We start from the raw sequence: 22,919 nt of genomic DNA on the forward strand, positions 1-22,919 counted from the left end.
GGGAGGAGGCCGGGCGGCGGACGGCGGGGGCGGAGGCCGGGCGGGGGGCGGAGGCCGGGCGCGGGGGGGGGGGGGCGGAGGCCGGGCGGGGGCGGAGGCCGAGGCGCGGGGTCGGGCGGCGGCGTCGGAATTTGCTATTTTGCTACCTCGTCTCGCTCTTTCCCTTTCAACGGGTGGTGTTCGGGTGTAAACGGAAAAAAAAAACGGCAACTATTTTCCCTTTTGCCCTTTTGCGGTTGGATCCGAACAGGGCCTAACTCACTGGATCGTGATTAATAGCGCGATCCGAATATTTACAGTAACCTCCAGTTATTTAAAAAAAAGCTACTAATCGGATAATATTATTTCACATTGGTCCCTCGTTATCGTCTACGCCTGCTTCCGGGATCCCCTGCTTCCTCCATTGACGGCTCCATCTCCCGTGCCCAATGGCTTTCGCGTCCGCTGCCGGAGTCGCCGGAGATGCGCAGCTGCCCCTTCTGGTGGTGCTCCTCCGCCAAATCCTCTGTGCTCGCCTTCGTCCTCCCTTTTCCAACCCTGGAATCCAGGATGCCGAACTGCCCCAGGTTGGGGAGGGCCCGTGACTCTCCCGTCACCAACGCCGTTTGTCCGCCATGCCGCATTACCTTATCTGCCTCTGCGGAGCCGTCGTCCTCACACCTTCATCCACCAGAATTCTGCCGCTACAACCCCCCCGCCGCCCCCCCCCCCCCCCCAAACCCATCTACAGGTCGGCTTCCACGTCACCAACAGCGATCTTTCCTTCCCCGGCTCCGGATCGACCTTTCCACTACATCTTGCTGCTCGGCTTACCAATCTTCCCTGGCGTCTATCTCTGCTCCGGTTTCCTCAATGATACACAGGTTGTCTACTTCATCGGTGAATATTCAGATTTTTTTTTTGTTTAATTTGTGATTGTGAACCTGGCTTATGCTTTGTACTTGATAATTGCATCGGATTCGTAATCCTTCATGTGTCTGCTGGTGCATAGGAGTTGGTAACCGAGAATTATTGCAACTTGTCCATGCTACCTGGTGTCATTTAGTTTCAGTATCTCTGCCTTTGGTAAATGTTAGCCAGTGAATGCAATTTTCTATTTGTTAGCCTCTGCTAGTTTTGTTCCTGTTAGCTTAGCTGGAGATTGCTCCCATTTCCTGGATCAACTGCTGAACTTGTTCACTCGATTCTTTCCCAAGGCCTCTTCTCATTACTCTAGTATTTCTGTTTTGTTAGTTAATATTAAGATAGGTTCTGCTATGTAATTTTGTAATTGTGAATCTGCGTTTATTCTGTAGTACATAATTGCATCGAATTCTTGATTGATCATGTTCCTGTTGGTGCACAGGATTGTAACAGATAATTATTGCATCTTGTCGTTGTTAGTTTCCTGCTGTGATACCCTCAAAAACAATCCTGGTGTGATCTAATGTCAGTATCCCTGCATTTGATAAATTTATGGCCAGTGAATAGTGCATTTTATTTTTCATCCTGTGTTTATATTGCACTATTCACTGGTATTTGCAATTGCTTGAAAGTTTTATTCATACCTGATCAGAGTATAGTTTTAGTTTCCTGTTTCCTCGATCAATGATTCAAGTATTTGGTAAAGGCATTGATCTATCTGAAAATATGGGGCCATATGAAATGGCTCTCTTAGGGAAGAAAATATGTTATCCTCAATAACAGCATATATTGGACAAGCTAACTTAGTGGTGGCTTATCTCTAATTAAGCAGTAAGTACTGGTATGTCAACTATATGAATCACACACACATCTAGTTCTGCTTACTACTCCTGTTGAAAAAAATTAAGGAGCACAATGTTTGCATACCATAGACGATCATTAAAATGTAAAATAAGAGAACAGGGGAACACAATAACCCATACAATTTAGCAATTGCAGGCTTCCTCTATTCATTATGTCCCAAATTTGAGCATTAAAATTTGCTAAAACAAAATCTGTAGCATTGACTACAGAGTATTTATGAATTATTACATCAAAGATGCATCACAGCCTTCCGTGACAGCTTCAGGGCCTTGCGTGATAGCTGCAAGCAGCCTTGGCGCTGGGGGCATATCAATCTCCTGTAGACCCTCGAGAACACGGACCACTTCACCCATTGTTGGCCGATGAAGCTCATTATCTTGGATGCACCAATATGCAACTTTGCAAACCCTTTCAGCCTCTTTCAAATTGAAGTCACCATGTAGCTGTGGATCCACCAGACTTTGCACATCTCCCTCGTGAAGCTTGCTGATAGCTTGCACAGGGAAATATTCAATTTGATAATTGCTGCTACTAGATGCTTCAGGTGAATTTCTCCTACCTGATATGATTTCCAACAGGACCATACCAAAGCTGTAAACATCAACTTTCGATGTAATAGCTACCCCCCCAAGCCACTCGGGGGCAAGGTACCCTGCAGTTCCTCTGAATGTAGTCAGAACTCGGCTGAAGTCCCTTCCTACAAATGCTGCCATCCCAAAGTCTGCAATTTTAGGAACAAATGATCCATCTAGAAGTATGTTTTGTGGCTTAATATCACAGTGTATGATGCATTCTCGGCAACTCTGATGCAAGTAGGACAGTCCTCTAGCAATTCCTAGGACTATTTGATACCTGGTGTTCCAATTTAGGGCAGCAGCATTGCCCTGAAATAGATGGGCATCGAGAGAGCCATTTGACATGTGTTCATACACAAGTAGCCTCTTATCACCTTCACAGCAGAAACCAATCAATTTGACTAGGTTGATATGTTGGATCAGCCCAAGTGAGCTCACCTCAGCCCTGAATTGCTTTTCTCCCTGACGGGCACCGTCAAGCCTTTTCACTGCTATAGTAGTCGAGTCACTTAGTGCTCCCTTGAATACACAGCCAAAACCACCTGCTCCAAGCTTTTCTGAGAAATTTTTAGTAGCATGACCTAAATCAGTGTATCTAAAGGCTATAATTCCGCCATCACCTTGACTGTCGTACGATGGCGTGCCGCACCACCTGATTTTTTCTCTCCAAATCATGAACAACAGCATGAGGATTAGTAACCCAACACCCATTATGCTTGCTGCAATAACAACTCCAATGCTTGACTTTCCTTTGCTTCTTCTCAGGCTTGGCGAATCACTGGCGGCAAGGCGAAGATAAAGAACATCTTCGGAATTATTGTCGATGCCATCATTCTTATTTACACTAAACAACTCCCCATACCAGACGGAGCATCTGCTACTGTTGTAGGAATAAGCAGTGCAGGAGCAGGAATTGAGGCAAGCTTCTTCACATTTGCTCTGATTGGCAGCACCATCTATGCTTTGGGGGTTATAGGGCAGTGTAACGTGAGCGATGGGGTGGAAAACATCCGTGGAGCTGGTTGTGTTCTTCTCACTACTAGTGGTGCAATGTAACCGGGTGTTTCTGGTGCAGCCCCCGGTTCGATCATCAAGCGTCCAATCCTGTGGTGACTTCTGGGAGAAGCTCTCCATACAGTCACAGAATGGAGGGGAGGTGCCGTCGCAAGTCGTGAACGGTCCACAGGTCGCATACGGAGTGCAGGGATCAGCAGGTTGGGCAAATATGGCTTGCCAGGACTGTTCAGCCTGTGACCAAACATTCATCTTGATCTGGCCGGAGATGTCCAGCGAGACGAATGTCAAGGACGAGTTATCCTGTGAAGTGTACATGTAGTACTCCTCTGCATCGTCATTGACGTATGTGGGGTCAATCAAGCCTTTGGTCCGTGGATTCGATTGCAGCATGGTCTTCAGTATCAGTATGAGCTTCAGTGTCGAAGCTCCTCCGGACAACCAGTGCCAGTACACCACAGACGGATTGCGGTGCTTGAGAACCACCCCGCTGGTGTCGATCTCGACGGAGTACGAGCCGAGACCCGGATCGATGAGGCTCTTCCTCGTGACGCCCACACGGCTGAAGCCGGTGAGCTTGTTCCGGCCGAACTTGGCGCCCGGGAGCATGACATCGGTCGGGTAGTCGAAGCTCTGCCACAAGGTGACATTGGAAGGTGGGCTTCCTACAAGGGCAAGGTTCCCAGTGTCCAGGAGAACGGCGCTGGTAGTGTTCGTGCCGGCTCCTGTTGTCCTATTGGCAACAATGTGAGTGGACCAGACTACGGATTCAGGACTGGCATGGCTCACGATGGCGAGGTTGCCATCGCTCGAGATCTTCAGCTGTGTTAGCTTGGGGTCGGTGATTGGCTGCTCTCTATTGGCGACCCAAACGGTGGTGAAAACTGGGATGTTGTTGAACCATATGCCGAGGTACCAGCTGGAGGAGGTGGTGTTGCCGGACTTACTGGTGACTGCGGCTGTTGGCTGGAAGAAGCCGAGCGCGAACTTGCCGTTGCTGGAGACGAGCTTGTCGCCAATGGCGAGCGCCTGGCCTGCCGCGAGAGTATTGGTTGTCGCGCCTGCAGCGGGAGCTGGAGCTTGCAACGAAGCAAGGAGAAGAAGGCCGAGTAGTACATGCAGGGGATACATGGAGAAACAAGATGAAGTAGTACGAGTGACGATGGCTGGACGTTTTTGTGCTGATCGGAGAAGGCAGAAGGGGATGTATAGAAGGAAAGGAGGAGGTTGCAGAGAATGCGCAACGCGCGACGACGCTGCGAGTCAAATCCGGTCAGCTGTGTGTGTGCGTGCTCTACTCCGGAAAAACTAGGACAGGCACAGGTGCCAACTTGGGCTCCCACTTGTGGTGGGTACACTGCACAAGACGTTGTGCTCTGTGTCTCTGAAATAATGCGAGGCGGTATTGCCATGGAAACAAGGTGCTGGCCGACTAGGTGCCGCCGCAGGCTACGAAGCTGCCACGGGAAGAAAGAGAGAAGAAAGCAGCTTCCCAGCACGCTTCTTCGGGTGCTGATGACGAGGCTTCCATCGGCGTCCACACTTGGTCCAGCCAGCCGGGGTCAAGTAGTAAAAGGATCACAAGAACTTGTGCCGCTAGAGTTCGTGCAATTTGATAGTAGTACCGAGTAAATCCATCACAACCTGATGAGGAGCCAATGCAAGTGGACTCATGTTCTGACAGAGGTGGCGACGCCAATTAACACGGTGTTGAACATATATTCCGTTGTTATGGTAATGATGCGATCATCACTGTATACTCATCTTCCGGCACTCACCACCAGCTAGATTTTTATGGAGTCTTATTTCCAAATTCATTTGAACTTGATTATATTTGTAAGACAAACTACACCCACTGTGTTCCGTGCAGACTGCCGAGTTGTCACTTGCTTAAGCTTCCTGTTCGCCCGTGAGGACTGAAGGACGGAAGCAGCCATCGAACTTTCCAAGGTGGGGTGGGCTGTGGATGGGGCCTGATGAAGGTGTGGATCAGAGAAGAATGGCCGGAGACGGAGACGAAGCCCAAGTCAAGTCAAGTCAAGTGGCGTGCCAGCTGCATTGCCCACCTGCACCACCACCACTAGGCATTTAGCTTCCCAAGGGAGGTAACAACAGGTCCAATAGTTGCACTTGCCAGATCAGAATGGACAGCCTGCCAAAAGTGCCTATCATCACGACAAGCCTTAGGCCATACCACAATGGACAGCCCATCAAACCAGCTATGCCGTCAAGCACTCGGATTAGGGATGACAATGGTGCATGGGACCCAGAATGTCAGATACAGCATAGGCCCAGCAACCACAGGTGCAGCCTCTCTACAGTCTAGACCAACACCTCACCTGCGTTGGCTCTCGTCCAAGATTTCATTCATTCAGGGTCACGCGTCGGACGCTACCGGCAGAAGCCTGGAAAAGAAACGCCAGAGACAACCAGGCGCCCATGGCCCATCCCGTGAGCTGTCGCATGTGCCGTGCCGTGCTTCCAAAGAGCAGCAACACCAGCACGCCACAGATCTGCCGTCACCACCCGGGGCAACCCTCCCAACCATTGAACAAACTGGCTCCAGCGAATCACAGAAACTTCGCTTGCGGTAAAAGCATTACACCAAGTTGGTTGGTTAGTTACCCGTGATAGCATCAGCATACATGTACTGGAACAACAAAGACTGCCCAGAAAGAACCCGATCGTGAGAATCATCATGGATCACCGCGGAGCTTATGAACAGATGGACGCATGAGAAGCGGTCACGAAGAAGTTATTTACACGACTCATCGATGAAGAATGAAGCATGAACAGGGTACATATATCAACAGTCAATTAGCTCTCTTTGAATTGCACAGCAAACGTTGGCGGGCACATCAAGAACATACTTATCAAAGAATCAACGATTCCAGCTACCAAAAGCTATACTCGGGTACACCACACGCAAGTCAGCGACTTTGGTCATATAACTCGGCCAGACTTTACAAATTGCAACAGACGTCATAAGGAAAAAAGAAAAAAAAAAGGAGAAAAGGAATTCCCTCACGAGGCTCCGCTGTATCCTGAGCTGTAGCCACTGTAGGCGCTTTTCTTCATCGCGCCCGACTCCATCTCCTGGGTCTGGTGGCCCTCGCTGCTTGACGCAGATGGTATCTGCCCGTACTCGCTGGTCGGCGCGCTGTACTGGCTGCTGGTGTAGTTGTTGGTGTTGAACGCCATCTTCCTGAACTTCTTCATGTCTTCGTTGTATTGGCCTGAGTCGTAGTCGGAGCTGCTGTACGACCCGAAGAAGCGGCTGTGACCAGGTCGGACACCTTCGTTGAGATCCTCCAATGACACATCACCTTCCAAAGCTCGAACAACCTGAACGTCAATCAGGCAGCAGATCATTAGACCACCAAGTGAATACGAGCACATGATGAAATGCAGTTGTATGGATCGAAATGCGGCATGTAACATCTTTTCATCATTCAACCTAGTGAACAAAGTTCAATCTCAGAAATCAGAACATCATCATTTCATCATCAACACAGTACCTTTCATAGTTATAGAAATCATGAGCTATATGCAATAGATTCATAATAGTCACACTTAACAATGCCTAAAGTAGATGAAGAAATTTTGACGATGAAAAGTGTGATGGCAGCTTACGGATACTTTCTAGGACAGTTAAAAAGATGTTTATGAATTACCTGGCTCATGCGTGGACGACGACGTGCAGAATGGCGTACACATGCAGCAGCACAGGCTATCATTCTTGCCATCTCGTTAGGATTGAAATCCTTGGCGAGCCGAGGATCCACCAAAGAATCATATTCACCATCCTCTAGTGCTCGCATCAGTAAAGGCCTTGCCTGCAGATGGTACAGTAATGTTACTTTCAGGAAGATTACAACATCGTAGTGCAAACAACAAAGGATAAATATTTTCTAGGTTAACCACACCGACATGTCACGTATAGACAGATACTTTCTCAAGGCAATACAAGACTACAAACCCATAACATTTATTAACAACAATAAAACATAGTGGCCAGAAATATGTGTTTTGCCTAATAGTAGAAGTCAGGAATAAAACTATTAAGCACGCAGATAGATCATGAGAATTATCAGTAAAACTAAGTGACCTTCACTTGACATAACAAACAACAGAAGAAAACTTCAGTTTTGACCTAGCAGTTAAGAGGCATTATGAAAACATCAAAGCTAGAAAAGATGTTTGAAGTAATTACCCAGTCAACCAAGCTGTCATCCATATATGTTTGGGTCGAGTCAACTGGTCGCCGCCCAGTTATTAGCTCAAGAAGCATAACTCCGAAAGAAAATACATCTGATTTTTCAGTGAGCTTGCCGGAAGACGCATACTCAGGAGCCAAATACCTGAAGGCAGAAAGATGTATATTAGCAAGACACATTTATTACTACAGTATAGCAAGTTGAATGTTGGAATAACTCTCATGCTAGCTGAGAATATGATGCAAATGCTAAGTTTACAAAATCTCTAGGGTGTTGTATCATTAAGAAAATTAACCATATAGTCAACCTAGTCTAAGTTGCATAAGTAATGGCATCCACAGCTACAAGAATTGCAGCTGAACAGTGGTGTATGCAGCACGTGTATAATGTCTAACAACGTACTTCAATTACAAAGTAGCTTTTGTACATACCCAAATGTGCCCATTACTCTTGTTGAAACATGGGTGTTGTTATCAGTAGTGAATTTTGCAAGTCCAAAATCCGCAACCTGTAGAGAGTCACTTGTTAGATAAAGTGAAGCTAAAAAAAAAGACATTCAAGCAAGAAGGCTGTATAATTTCTCATCAAATGTGATTATTGAAAAATTCCATTAACATGACAAAATTCAAAGCAAGCAAAACTTTAAGGTTACCAAAATAGAGTAAATAGCAGAAACCACATTACTACATCATTCAAGCCTTTTAACAGAGATGATTTGTGGACTGCCAAAATGTCCTAATGTAATATAGTTTTGTCAAGGTCAGAGATGATTTTCAGTTTTAGCAGAAACGGACAGAGAAAAGAAAACTCAGAGCATACCTTAGCTTCAAATTTGAAGTCAAGAAGAATGTTTGATGCCTTTATATCACGGTGGATGATCTTCGGATGGCCTGCACATAAAGAAAATGTTATATACAAGGTCCTCCTATATATCTAACTTTAATAAAAGAGATATTGTAATAAAATATAGACGGCAGTAATGGATGTAAACTCACAGTCTTCATGAAGGTACGCTAAACCCTTGGCAGCACCCAAAGCAATTTTTAATCTAGTGGGCCACTCCATTGTCGGTCGATCTTTCCCTGCAGAAGGTGCAAATATGTCATAACTCATAAAAATGCGCAGGAGAACATGAAACAAATGGAAATAGCAGTCAACTTATGTCATGCATGTCTCAATCAAATTTTAGGATAGGCACTTAATTAATCCATGGATTGCCCTATAGGGGAAGGGATTTCTCTTTGTGCAAACAAGACGCTTGGTCGTAGATTGCATTTTGAACATTAAAAAAGGCAAAGCAAATACTGCCAAAGTGACCCGCTAAGCAGATTTTTTTTTCCAGGAGATTGGTGGCATCGAAAAGGCTAGAAGGTGGTTCTGACGAATAGCAAACCAGCGATTGTTTCATGCCAAAGGGAAGGCAGGGGAGCTTTTTATTTAGCTAAGTGTCACAGGCTATAGAATTTCCTTCAACTGAACAATCTTAGATGTGCTAATCAAACTTTGTAACATGGTCTCAAAGGGAAACCAGGTAGAAAATTCAAACATTTGAAATGCAGGATCACAGATGGTGAAGCAAAATTGAAGAAAAAACATACCATGTAAGTGGAATTCCAATGTGTTGTTGGGAACAAACTCATAAACAAGCAACCTCTTGCCTCCAGAAATGCAATAACCAACCAAAGACACGAGATGTTTGTGATGTACTCGACTGATAATCTCAACCTCAGCCTGGAACTCACGCTCCCCCTGGCCACTTCCAAGCTTCAACTGCTTTACAGCAATCTCTTTTCCATTAGGCAGCAATCCTCTGTGGACATACCCAAAACCACCTTGTCCAAGGAGATTAGCATCAGAGAATCCATCAGTTGCCCTCACCAACTCTTCATACGTGAATGTGCTCTTAGAGAAGCCAAGGGCAGCGCCAGGGGATGGTGGAGGTAGGATCTCGCCACCAGAGTAATTAGAACCAGACCCACCACTACTGTTTAACATTGCTGGTGGAGGAGGTGGAGGTGGCTGTGGAGGACGGTTGGCATATGCTGGCGGGGGTGAAGGGTGCATCTTGACAACATGTTCAGGTGGTGGAGGAGGTGCATTTTGCTGCTGCCAATTTTGGTATGTTCCACCGTATGGATCCTCTGTGGTAAGATAAAACATCATGTGAGATAAATTATGTCTACATCTCATAACAACTTATAATCCTCAAAGTTCAACTGGTATTTGATTTAGATAACGGGCACGACAACCATCAACAGCTACGAGGTAATGTAATCTCGGGAGTAATTTATTGTTGAACTTTTGTCGTGGCGAGGAGTTTACATCACCACTAAGGATCGTCAATGAAAACGAAATTCAGGTCCGATTCTCTTGAAATTGAAAATAGAATGTACACATAACACCCATGTATACTTAGTGGACTTAACACTTTTCAACCTACTTTGCACATGTCAACAAGACCTACACGAAGAATCGGGCACTCACACACACCTAACACCCATGTTCATGCCGCGAAATAAGATCCAACGCCACCCGAATTGCCAGGAAGACAAGAATTGAAACCGACAGCAACGTGACTAGTAGCTACTGGACACGCCATCCTGCGCGCCAGATCTGGATCTAGACAGCGACAGGCGGGCTGGCACGGGAGGTGTACGAGAGATCTGAAACTCACCCTTGTACGGCGGCGGAGGCGGAGGAGGGTACCCGTAGTGCGGCGGAGGCGGCGCGCGGCGGCGCTTCTTGCGGAGGCAGCAGAGGCAGATGAAGCTGGCGAGCAGCAGGAGCACGAACCCCCCGACGGCCACGCCCACCACGAGCGACGTGGACGGCCCGTTTCCGCCGCCGCCGCCGCCTCCCCCCGAGTGCGACTTGGGCGGGGAGTGGCTTGGCGTGGACGGCGACCTGCCGGACGACGGCGTGGACGGGGACTTGCCGCCCCCTCCCCCGGAGGACGGCGGCGAGGGCGTGTCGGAGGGCGGGGACGGCGCGGCAGGCGTCCCCCCACCGGGGGAGGAGGGCGACGGCGCGGAGGGCGTCGCCGGGGTGGAGGAGGACGGCGCGGGCGGGGACGCGGCGGGGGTCGCGGGAGCCGGGACGGAGGGGGAGGAGGGCGGCGGCGCGGAGGGAGCCGGCGGGGACGGCGCGGCGGGCGTGGGCGGGGTGGGCGCCGCCGGGGCGGACGGCGGCGGCGCGGACGGGGTCGGCGGCGGCGGGGTGGTCGCGTTGGCCGGCGGGGCCGGCGGCGTGGTCGGCGCCGGCGCGCCCGTCGGCGACGACATCGCGCCCGAACCTCGCGCCGCTCCGGCTCCGGGGCTGGGAGCTAGGGACTGCCGGCCGGTTGCTTAGCGCGTAAGAGTGGACTGGCGGAGGAGGAGACGGCGAGATGCTTCGCGCTCGATTCGCGTGGAGAGAGAGAGAGAGAGAGAGAGAATCGCAGGGAAGCTAGCTAGTAGTAATCAATCAAGCTAGCGGCGGCAGCGGGAGAGGGGGAGGGAGGAGCAGCAGCAGCAGCCTGGCCAGGCGAGTAGGCACTCCGCAGGCAGGGCGGTCGAGCGTTAAATGGGAAGTGAGACGGAGGGAGCGGGGAATGAGGTGGGAAAGCGGATGGTGACAGCGCGGGCGTGGTGGGCCCTCCCCCCAGCAAGCGGGCGGGGCCGCCGCCCCCGCGGCTCGACAGCGTTCGGGTCGGGTGAGCGGAGCGCGGTCGCTCGCCGTGTTGCGTACCGGGAGGCTTCACCTGCACGGTCACCGACAGGTGGACGAGGCCTGCCGCGGCGGGAGCGCGGGGCCCGCCTGTCCGCGACGTCCAGAGAAGATGACGTAGGAGGCGTCGCCGGCCTGCGCGTGGTGGCGCTCCGCGGTGCGGTGCCCCGCCATCGCTTTTGACCGCCGGGGGTAGATGGTGGTGTGTCCACCGGATAAAGCGCGCGTCACCTTCGCATGCACCTCCTCTGCTGCCGCCGTCGGATTACGAAGCCTTTACGGCGGGTGACCGTGGTTTTACTTTTACTCCTCCGCGTGGGCCCCGCGGGTCAGCGTCAGAGCCTCCCATGTTGTGGCAACGGAGGGCAGGTGGGTCCCGCGCGTCAGCCCCGCTCACCCTGGCGTCTCGGTTGCTGACCGCACCGGGCGGCTGCTGCTTCTTTACCGCCGCCGATTCACCGCGGTGTCGCGTCGTGTTCCGAGGCTCCAGCCTCCAGGTCGGCGAGGTCGCGAGCCACGTGGTCGGACCCCGCGGCCCGCGAAGCAGCGTCCCGCTAGGCCGAGCGTGATTGGCGGCGTAGGGCGGGACACATCACACACGGGGGGATGACCTGGGCGACGCGTACGGCTTTTTTCTCTCTGACATGTCGTGTTCTCTCCTCGTTTTTTACCTTCTGTCCGAGAGGGGGAGGAAGGAAAAAATACACGGTTTCTGTAGCAATGGGAGCATTCGAAATTAGAGATCTACGAGTACGCGATGCTTATACGACATCGTCAGTTTGTCACGCATGGTCACGTGCGCGCTCGCTTTGCTCCGTCTTCACCTGCGCGACAGCAACATCCTCGTCGCTAGCTCGCGAATTGCTTTCGCGCTCCTGGATGAGAACTGAGGACGCATGTGTGCGTTTCGGATCTATCTTCTCTTCATTTCTGCGCAAGTTGGAGGTATTTTTGAATCTATATCCACATCCAGGTAAAATATCGTCGTGGAATAAACTTATCTCGCATCTCTTTTTTCATCTATCTTGATCGATCATGTCAACCTCATCGGCGCCGCTCTGGTAGCTCTATATCTGTTTCCAAGCATAATCCTAATTTTAATCTCGAAATAAAAATATTTTGCTGATTTACATGTAAGGAGACATAGTTGTTGGTAGGTAAAAGCTTCGATCAGAGTAGAATCCAAATTTACTGTGTTGATACATAAAGTTGCTGTTGGTTCTCTTCGACGCCGTATATACATATATGAAGGGAACCACAGTACTCACTCTGCCTTTCGTAATAGTACATATGAAGAGAAAAAACAACCTTCTTTCCTCGAGACGTTTACAAACTGAAGCCAATATTTAGAGTCTTTTTTTTCTCCAAGTACACAAACTGAAAGAGATTCTATATATGCCCCCTGGAATGTCCTAGCAGGAAACGGTCTGAGTCTGGCCTTGTTAGCCATCCATCCTTCCCTTTCTCTCCACCTGGGAGCATGGTGTTACCAGCAAGCCTCATCAGGAGCCGTTCGTCGAGCGCGTACGAAGCAGGAGCTGGACAGCTCACGAGCAGCTATCTACGCTAGAGTCCTCATCAATCACATGGGTCGGCTCCGTCCGAGCTCTCAAAGTTTTTAGGCGGCGGCCAAGCGGAGCGCCCTGATTCGGCCTCCGGCCCTGCCAATCTGCACCGGCAATCTATACGCGTTTCGAGCTCCTATAAAATTTGGGAATTACAAAAATACTCCCTACGCTCCGTTCTAAATTATTAATGGTTTTAACTTTTCTATATATATATAGTTTTGTTATGTATCTACATGTATATATATACATTTATATCTAGGTGTATATATATACACATAGCAAACTTGTATAAATTTAAAAAATTAAAACGACTATAAAAATTAAAACGACTAGTAATTTAGGACGGACGGAGTTGATTTACGCGGCGCTGGAAACAATTAACTAAAAGAGGAAATGCTTGGCGTACAGCCTCCGTATAACCATTTACCTAAGGCCACTAGACACCGAGAGACGTATATTAGCTGAGTCAGTATGGAGTTGACGGCCGGGCTACTGATTTTATTCTTCGTACGTAAGGAGGAGTTGACAACGTCCACTAACCACAATGGACGTGTCCGAGCTCCCAAGTTAATTCCGACATAAATTACGCTTAGAGGCTAATTGGCCGGCAGAGAGTGAGAGCGGACAGCAGCGTAGGGGAGGACAAAGAACGAGAGCCGTGGCGTGGCGATCGAATAATCCGTGCCGCACATGCCGCGTACGCGAATCCTGCTGGCCGCATTGACGAGTTAATCATTCGAGTGCAGGCCAAGGACATACTCATATCATATGCAACTGATGATCTGCAGCAGTTGGGTGTTTCATTTAACTATATATGTCTCCATCAGCAGATGTATATGCATGCAATGGATATTAGGAGATATGTTTTCCCTTGCAAGTATCCCGGGTGGAGAGTGACATTTTTAGTCAAACTGAGAATACACCCTGTTCACTCAAAGGCCAATACAAAAATACCTCCCTGATGCAAATGTCTACGGGTTTTCTCTACTTTTCTTGTGGACGGGTTCTCTGATCGACGGGTCACTCAGTTTTCAGTGGGCGTCGGCTTTTTTGCTCTCTTTTGTTTCAGCAAGCAGTAACAGAGAAAATTAACAAGTCGAAATTAAAAGCAGGATCTACTAGTACCTATATGTCAAAGCCAGCGCCACTCGTTAATTAAGCACAAGTTTGAGCTATTTGGCTCCTGCACTTATCAGTTTCGGAGGAAGGAAACTCAAATCTCTGACCATACTTAACAGACAGCAACACAGGGACAAGGCTGCTCTGATCAGTGCTGTCCATATCCGAACGATAGTCTAAATCAGCGACAAGCTAAGAGTACTCCTTGTTTCACCAAGATACTTCAGCTGTTGAGGTCTTGGACTCAATCAGCCAGCACAATGATGGCATTGATGCTCCTACCAAATCTCTATTCCTGCCAAACGTAATTGTCTTGTGGTCATCATCATTAGGCCTGAAGGGAAGATGTGTGTGTATTTGCAGGCCTACCCTACTCGGACGAGAATGTGTGTTGCTTCTTGGTATGTGCAGGCATCTCAACCGCAGACCATGTGCCTGCCAATCATATGCGCACAATGCAAGATGCTCCCTCGGCAATTTCCCCGCCATCTTCTCAACTTAATTTGTGCGCTTTATTTGTGATCATAATTATTAGGTCTTAATCAATAATTGTAATTTGTACATGGTGTGATGACAAAAAAAAAAACATTTTTGGTCTTGAGCTCTTGATGATGATGATGTTCCGCAGAACAAGCGTACGGGGCATGTTTTCCTGTTCCTGCAATGCGTGCACAGAAGAGAGCAAGGTAGGCACGTTTGGTGGTTGGTTTGCTGCATCAAGATGACGATGATGGTTAGATGCGTCGCATATATAGCCAGACACATCTTGTATGAAGTATTCCAGAAATAATGTTTTCTTTTCTGATGTGCTAATATAATGTCAACAAACACAAGATAGCATGTCTGAATAATTGTGCCCAAACAATGCACAGCATTTTGCTTCGACAAGGATAAACGTGTCTGAACTGAAACGTATGATGTTTTGTTGGCAAACAAACTTATTATGCTTGCAGTACTGTACAGTGTACTGCTATATATACTCCCCACAGGCCACAGTGCTGCTAGTCTACTACTACATGATGTTGTTCTCCCAGGTCTGTCTTCCGACCACACATGGCATGAACAGTCACCTCGATTTGCCATGAACAGATGCTAAGAAAATCATGCCGCTGGTATTCTAAAAATGCAGAAACGAAGATAGACACAAGTGGACGGCGATGCCGATTATTAGCTGCAATCACGGTGCTGGGAACTGAAGGAATGCCTTATTATCAAAATCACCGGCCGGGGTGGGTACGCGGCGCGGAGTCAACACTCTATTCCATCTCCACGATTGGTAACAGCAAGCCGTGGAATTGTTGGCAGGCACGCGGTTTCCACGCATGATTTACGGCGACGCCCGATCGGTGCTCGCTGCCGCCGACTGTTGAATTCACTCGCTCTTGTTTGCTTTTCTTTTTTCTCCTTGTAATTTTGTAAAATTTTGATTCTCTTCTCTATCAATGCACGCCACATAGCAAAGCTGTCAGCCGTTTTTTTTTCAAAGAAAAGATTGTTGAATTCACTTTCTGTACTCACGTGCAATTGGCATGGTCTGAATAGTAATTATGAGATAAAGCTTTTGTGAAAATTACGATAGTTTTTTTTTAAAAAAAAGAAATTTGGTGATGTTTCTAGCAGTCTAGTCGCAGCCGCACAAATTTGATGAGTTAGGAGGGATACGTGGAAGATCATCATGACAGCGATGCTAGCTGCTAGCCTGCATGCTCGGAGTCGTGAGGAGATTGATACGCTGGTGAAAGGGACATCAACAAGCTAACTCTGACTGATTAAGAGCCGATCTTTCGGTCCTAGAATCGAGACAGTGACAGAGAACTGCCGATGCACAAGCTATTTGATGGAAGAAGAAAGCCTAACAAAAGCAAAGCCCAGAAAACTCTGGGATTCGACTGTTCTTTTATCCTCGTTGGGCTTCTATTATCCTTCATCTGTGTGTGTATGGGCTTGTTGGGCATTTCCATCGCAGCCCAACCCATTTGGACCTTTGCCTTTCCCCCCGTTGCCTGTGTACAGTAGATTGGGCTACTCTTGGGCTCTGACTGTTCTTCTGTCCTAGTTGGGCTTAAACGGGCTTCTATGATTGTCCTTAATTTGTGTGCGTGCTTGGCTAAGTATGGATTGTTGATTGTTTAAGATTTAAAATATATTTGTAATGCTATTTCTTTGCATTATTAAGCCTTAAATAATATTTTAAATAGGTGGACACCAGTTTTGAGAAATAAACCTGATATATGTGTAAGAGTGCTCGTCCTGATGGTAGCAAAATTAGCTGATGGCCTGTTGGTTAGATTTTTTTTTTTACAATCTATATATTAGGCACACCCATTAGGTGTAGTCGATATTACTATGAGCCAGTGGGTCAGCATTGACAGTGGCACAGCTTTAAACTTGGTCGACTAGCCCTGACACATCTACATCCACAACACGCACAACTCCTTTTGTAGTCGCGCCGTGCCCAAGCACGCACGCTGATCCAGGCGGCCTCGATGGATTTACCACACGCCGGGCCCACGAACCAGTGGGACCACTGCACGCACCCGGCCGGCCACCTCCATTCTCTAGGCACGCCACTGACGTACGCATGCAAAACCTTGCACACTGGGCGTGCCTGCATCCATGGACAACAATGGAGCCTTGCCCCGTGCACGCCGGGCATGCAAATGCGATGTCGCGCGCATGCATGTCGCCGGCCGGCCCGTACCGTACATGCTGCCCGCCGTCAGCTCCCTGTACGCGTATGTCGCCGGGCGGGCAGACTGATGACCGCGCGCGCTCTCAGTCTGCCACAGAGCCCACAGCTAGCCGATCAGAGAGCAACGCCAACGCAACAGGCAATACTGACTGCATCGAAGCTGCACTTGGCCCATTGGACCCTGCTGCTACCGGCTGGCCGCTGCTGCCCTGTGGGCGCGCCCTCGCTGCTGCTGCGAGCACCGGACCCGACCAAACGCTGTGGAGCTAGAGCTGCATCAATGGCGACGCCGCGCGCCGACAGGGGCGGCAGGGGGCGCCAGGCTTTGGAGCAGGGTGCACGCGAGCAGACGAGACGACGCAGCGGGCGGCCGGGCCGTGGAGAGCGAGGGGCGGGGTACGTGGTTCCAGGCCCAATAATCCTCGCCTGCGGCTTTAATTTTGACCCGCTTCTCGGTCTGGGAAAGGCTTCTTTCTGCCCTTGACCTAACCTAACCTGACCTAACCTGACCACACCTACTGCAAGTCGAGGGCTCTCCATGGCTCGAAGCTCCTCCCGGATTCTGCTACTCTCGTCGGCCGGGGCCTGCCCGGGCCTCCGGCGCAGCTGAGTTAATGTGTGTGGTTGGCGGCAGCCTCGATCAGACGGCAAAAGCAGCGGTTGTCGCGGACCATGACATACCTGTCAATTGTCATGTGATGAATACTCGTACGTACATCGTTACGTGGTATTCTCCATCACAACATAGTCCGAGTAAGATCTGATCGGATCGGTACCTGAAATTATCGTATTTTTGCTTATTTTCCAGCAGTGACAGATCGATCACAGACGTGGTCGTACTCCGATGCGCAATGTGGCAATGTCGCTGATGGCTCGTTAATGAAAATCACGAGCCGTATTTATGCTAGCGATCATTGCGCCCATGATAGCCAATCGATTTGAAAACCATGGAAAGCTACAGGCTGACGTGACGTTCTCGTGGTCTTGCTAGATGTTTTTGCTTATGGTATTGCTTGGAAGCATTACAAGTTGAATAAAATCATGCCTAGGCACTCACTTTGAAGACTTATCAAGTTTGATACAGTTATAGTGTAAATTCCACAAGATAAATTTTTCTAGTTCAAATTTCTGAAGAGGGCGCTCAAATTCACGTCCAGGGGGCTGGACTGGAAGCTCCACAACTCCCCCTACCGACCAAGCTAGCTGTTGGCAAGTTCCCAGCACGGCTTATTTGATAACAAGCACTACTTCTGGAAAAAAAGACCAATGCAGCCAAGCAAGCCTAATTTCCCTAATTAGAATAGAAAGGGGCACTATGGCTTTATTTGTTGTTCTATCTCTCCGCCTCTGATGCAAGAAGGGAAACAACAAAGAGAAGACACTAGTATCTAGTTGCTGTACAAGTATACTACAACTGTACATGCATGCATGGAAGGTAGTAGGTGCAGGTTTTGAAGAAGAAGAAGAAGATAGCCCCACAGTGGCACACACCAGGTATGGTCCAAATATGTTTTTTAAAAAATATGGTCCAATGTCAAACCACCCCCTCTTAATGGAGATTTGAGAGGATATGTATGAGAACAGGTCCGGGGAGAGAAGGCGCAGCAGCCTCCACCACCTTTCAAACCTCCGCCTGGAATTGGAGTAAGTTTGAATGCAAACCTGGCCGTAGCGGTAGCGGTTTTGGCGCCAGGTACTAGGCGCTTGGAAAGGAACAGGCACCAGACTGGGAGGCCTCATTTATGTCGTTCACGATGCGATGGGATAGGGATCTGATGCAGGCGTAGTAGTAGGCTTGGAATGAAGAGCCCGGCTGGATTATTGGATTGGCTCAAATCCCATGGAATAGAAGCTCTGTAGTACTCTGTGCACATCTCGGGAGCAATGCCATCCACATGCCATTGGGCTTTCTCCGTTTCTTGCAGGTTGTGTTTCCCTGCAGAGACCCTGACGACTCCTCAGCTATTGTAGCATCAACTCCAAGCACAAGCAGTGTGGTGTTGTTTTCGAATGAAGCATTTGAAATGTTTTGAACAGACCTTTATTTTGAAACTCAATCTGTGAACATTAAACGTGATGATCAATCAAGCTTGCTAACCTCACGTCACAATCAAGTACAGCTACCGTCTTCACTCATGCTCATCAACGAGCATAGTTAATAGACTACACTTAACATCCCAACTAACCCCACTCTCAGCAATCCTGATCCAATGCAATTACGCTCAGGGGATCCAACGTAACTAGTTCGCCGGCGGATGGCGACGGGCCGGCTAGCCGCCGTGGAGGACGACCCATATGTCGGAGAAGGCCTGGAGGATGACGGGGTGGAAGCGCGGCGCGTTGAGCGACAGGTACGACCGCAGCAGCCGCTCCAGCTCCGCCGCGCCGAACACCTGCCGCCCCACGATCATCTCCACCATCGACTCCCGGAAGTCGCTGTAGGGGTCCCGCGACCGCTTCACCACCGCCAGCCCCCTCCGCACTGCCTGCTCCGCGGCGGCCGCCGACGTCGCCGTCGTCGTCACCAGCGGGCGGAACCCCGGCTCCCTCACGGCGCCGTCGCCGCACGTCGCCTCCATGCAGCTCGCCGCTGGCCGCCGACAGCGCGGCCTCCTCCGCTGGCGGCGGCGGTGGCGGTGGCGGTGGCTCTTGTTCGTGGGCGGCGGCGGCAGCTTCCGCCTGGACGTGTAGAAGGCGGAGGAGTCGGAGGACACGAGGCTTCTCGAGGACAAGAAGGCCTCCGTGTCGTCGTCGACGTAGCAGTCTTCGGTGTCACCATCATCATCCTCGCCGGAAGAGGTGAAGCCGTAGGGGTTGGACGAGAGCGTCCTGACGCCGGCCATGCCGACGACGGCGTTATTGGAACGCCGCCGGCTGCCGTGGCGGGAGGAGGAGCTCCCCTCCTTGCGCCGCTCCTTGTCTCCACGCGCGCGCTCATCGTCGGGAGGAGGGTGGCGCAGGCGGTCGAGAGCGGCGGAGAAAGGCTCGGCGCGGGGGAGCAGGGCGCCGGCGATGGTGTAGTTGGCGGCGGTGGTGGAAGTGGAGGAGGTCGATATCGTGGCTGTCTCGGCGGTGGCTGTGAAAGCCGTGGAGGTGGACGAGGAGGAGCTGCAGGGGGAGCGGAGGAGAGAGTTGCAATTGGCCGGGCGAAGCAGCTGGGCGAGGCGGTCCTTGAGGCGCCGGCCGCGGCTTCTGCTGCCGCAGTCCATGGATTGCATTGAAGAGCTTTTGGTTGCTTACTGTTGAGGGGTGGTGGACTGGTGGTGATGGGTGATCGCGCCGAGGTTGGAGGGAGGCAGATTGCTAGTGATACTGAAGTACTGAACTGCTAATCTGCTATGCCGTTCACAACATCCCAATGGTATTTATAGCCAGCTGCCCATGAGGGCATTTGCACGCACAAAGCTACGAGCCCACGCATGCGAGGTCCTGAGTGCTAATATATGCTAAAGTTTAGCACTTAATTTTATTCAGATGTACTGTCAACTACTATTATTATTCAACTATCAAGTGTCAGCTCTTAGGAGTATGTACTTCGGTATCATACTTTTTTATAAGCAAAACTCCGGTATCATACTTAGAGGCTGTTTGGATGCCTGCCTGCCTAACACGCCACGCCACGCCACACATTTCGCGTCACAGGTGTGGCGGCCGAATCGGCCGCCACACCTTAGACGCGGTGTGGCGCCTAAGGCAGGCATCCAAACAGTGTTTTAGAAATCCACTCACAGTTGCGCTCACGCTTACCTACCACCAAACACGCTGGGCCGATTTATTGGGCCGATGGGCCTGCTAATGGGCCTTCCCGGCCCACCTCCCAAATCCGCTGATGGCGCGAACCGCCGCTGGCCGCTGTCGCGCCAACCGTCGCGTCCCGTCCCGTGGCGCGCGCGCGCAAACGCCACCAACCGCAGCGCTCGGCTCCTGGCGCCGTACAAGTACCCTGACGCCGCCGCCGTCCGGAGGCCAGGCGCTCCGCTGCGCGTATCCGTTCCGACATGGTCCTGCCCCACACATAGTACCCTCTCGGTCTCTCCATGCGCCGCCGCAGCCATGTCCGACGACGAGCCGTACGACGCTGACGGCGACGTCGGCCGCTTCCTGCATTGCCCTAGCCCGGAGGCGCACCTGTTCCCCTTGTCTGAACCGGAGGGCACTCTCGGGGTGCTCGTCCAGAATGCGCCGACCACTGAACAAGTCCAGGGCAACCCGGCGCCACCGACGCTCCCGGCGCCGGACCTTGGCGTCCAGGGGCCGGCCAACGAAGTCCAGGGCCAGCCGGCGCCGGATCCTGGCCTCCAGTTGCCGGCAACTGAAATCCAGGGCTACGGCCACCCGGCGCCACAGACGCAGAACGTGGCGGCGGATTTCGGCCTCCAGGCGCCGACGACCATCTACCCCGACCCCGAGCACTATGAGGCGCCGATCATCGATGACGCCGAGCACTATGATGAAGCGCCGATCATCGACGCCGAGCACCACCAGACGCCGGTCATGGACCATCAGGTGGCGGGCATGGACGTAGAGCAGTACCAGGCGATGGCCATGGACGTCCAGCCGACGCACATGGTGGCCCCCGAGATGCAGCAGGGGTACGGCTTCATCACCGACCCAACGCCGATGCAGGGCGACAATGGTGTCGACGCCGAGCACAATGAGGCGCCGATGATCTTGGCCGCCGCCGAGCACTATCAGGCGCCGACCATCAACGCCGAGGACCATCAGGTGCAGGCCATGGACGTGGAGCCGCAGTACCAAGCGATGGCCATGGACGACGTCCAGCCGGCGACGCACGTGCTGGCGGGCCCCGAGCCGCAGCAGGCGTACGGCGCCTTCCCCGAGCCCTGGTTGGCAGGCGAGAGCATGTACCCCCCTCCGAGCCCTTCTCTGCTGGAGAAGCTGCAAGAGCTCGCCGCCATGCTCGACGACATCGAGGCGGGAGGATCCGGCGGCGCTGGTGGTGGTGCCGAGGCCGACGCGCCCGACGCCGCGTTGTGCCCCGCCGAGGAGGACGTCGCCTTCCGGCCTATCGTCCGCGGCCAACTTGACTGCTCCAGGTGCCGCACGGTCCGGGAGGTCGTGACGCTTAATGGTAGGCATAAGCAAGCGCACGTCGTTCTTTATTTACATATTTACATATATACATATATGTATGTCTTGTGCAGGGCCGAGCAAGGTGCATTTCATGGTGCACAGTGCGCACCCAGGGACTTTCCAGCATGGGATCGTCGACCGTATGTACATGGGTGCAGACGGCAATTTCCGTACCTACGTTCTTCTGCATCATGAGTAAATGCCGCTACTTCTCGTTACTAGCTATACTAACAGGCTCAGCATCTGAAATTCTGAATGTTTCTTTGGTGTTTCAGCCTCCGGGGGCGCATGCACGAGTGGGTGATGAATTTCATAGCAATGAGCGTGGAGAAGATGAAGAGGCACGGCGTACCGGTGTTGCAGGACACATGCGCCCTTAGCGACGGCGCGGGAGCCTGCTCCGACGACACCGACGACAACCATGCGCACATGGATGTCGAGGTTGATATGCCGGACAATTTACCGTCGGCAACTGGTGAGAGAGATTCGTTCTAAAGTGTATTGGTTGTTATTCGTAATTAATCGTGCATGGACTGTAACTCAAAAAGTTCTGTTCTTGTAATGGAATTGTTATTGCATGTGTAGCTGATGATCAGGCACCCACTCCTGAAGCCGCTCATCAGCCATCTATCCCTGAAGGTGCTCTGCCTGCAGTCACGCAGGCGCAAGAGAACACTGATGCTCCATCTGTCGCTGAAGCCGCTACAGCCCCTGAAGCAGCGTCTGCTGAAGCCGCTCATCAGCCTTCAGTCACGCAGGCGCAAAAACACGCCGATGCCCCATCTGAAGCCGCTGCTGATCAGCCCCCAGCCTCGCAGGCGGAACGCAACGCCGGTGCTGGGGAGAGCTTTCCTCCTTTCAACTGGGAAGGATTCCAGCCAGAGATACTCGAATCCTCTCATGTTGAACCATACGATCCAGCGTCCGGTGTCAACGTGTTAATGTACCCCAGCATGCAGGAGCAGCTGCGCCAGGATGAACTCAGGAAGAAGGAGGGCAAGAAGCTTTCCAAGATGGCCGTTACGGATACGCCGGACTACCTGAACATGAACGACGACCATTGCGCCAATGCACCCAACTTCTCGTCAGCACCGTTCAAACGTCTTTGCGAGAAAGACCCTACGTATCGCCTGTACAAGCGCAGAGTACGTATATATTCCAAAGTTTT

At 51.1% G+C, this 22,919-nt stretch overlaps 3 protein-coding genes across 3 annotated transcripts; all 3 read right to left on the reverse strand.

Moving 5' to 3' along the window:
• Positions 1–1,868: 1,868 nt before the first annotated feature.
• LOC112888145 (G-type lectin S-receptor-like serine/threonine-protein kinase At2g19130) lies at positions 1,869–5,210 on the reverse strand. Its single transcript, XM_025954504.1, has one exon. The coding sequence runs from the start codon at positions 4,485–4,487 to the stop codon at positions 1,992–1,994; it is 2,496 nt and encodes an 831-aa protein (XP_025810289.1). The 5' UTR covers positions 4,488–5,210; the 3' UTR covers positions 1,869–1,991.
• A 948-nt stretch (positions 5,211–6,158) lies between these two features.
• Positions 6,159–10,854, reverse strand: LOC112888146 (proline-rich receptor-like protein kinase PERK1). The gene is made up of 8 exons (XM_025954505.1): positions 10,248–10,854; positions 9,172–9,714; positions 8,569–8,655; positions 8,393–8,463; positions 8,005–8,081; positions 7,570–7,717; positions 7,031–7,192; positions 6,159–6,701 (listed from the first exon to the last, which is right to left on the reverse strand). The coding sequence occupies exons 1-8, from the start codon at positions 10,852–10,854 to the stop codon at positions 6,381–6,383; spliced, it is 2,016 nt and encodes a 671-aa protein (XP_025810290.1). The 3' UTR covers positions 6,159–6,380.
• A 7,933-nt stretch (positions 10,855–18,787) lies between these two features.
• Positions 18,788–20,055, reverse strand: LOC112887404 (transcription repressor OFP2-like). Its single transcript, XM_025953564.1, has one exon. It carries the CDS (start codon positions 19,873–19,875, stop codon positions 18,928–18,930), a length of 948 nt encoding a protein of 315 aa, XP_025809349.1. The 5' UTR covers positions 19,876–20,055; the 3' UTR covers positions 18,788–18,927.
• Positions 20,056–22,919: the final 2,864 nt, after the last annotated feature.

The sequence above is a fragment of the Panicum hallii genome, chromosome 3 (genome assembly GCF_002211085.1).
Source record: "Panicum hallii strain FIL2 chromosome 3, PHallii_v3.1, whole genome shotgun sequence".
Lineage (NCBI taxonomy): Eukaryota > Viridiplantae > Streptophyta > Magnoliopsida > Poales > Poaceae > Panicum > Panicum hallii.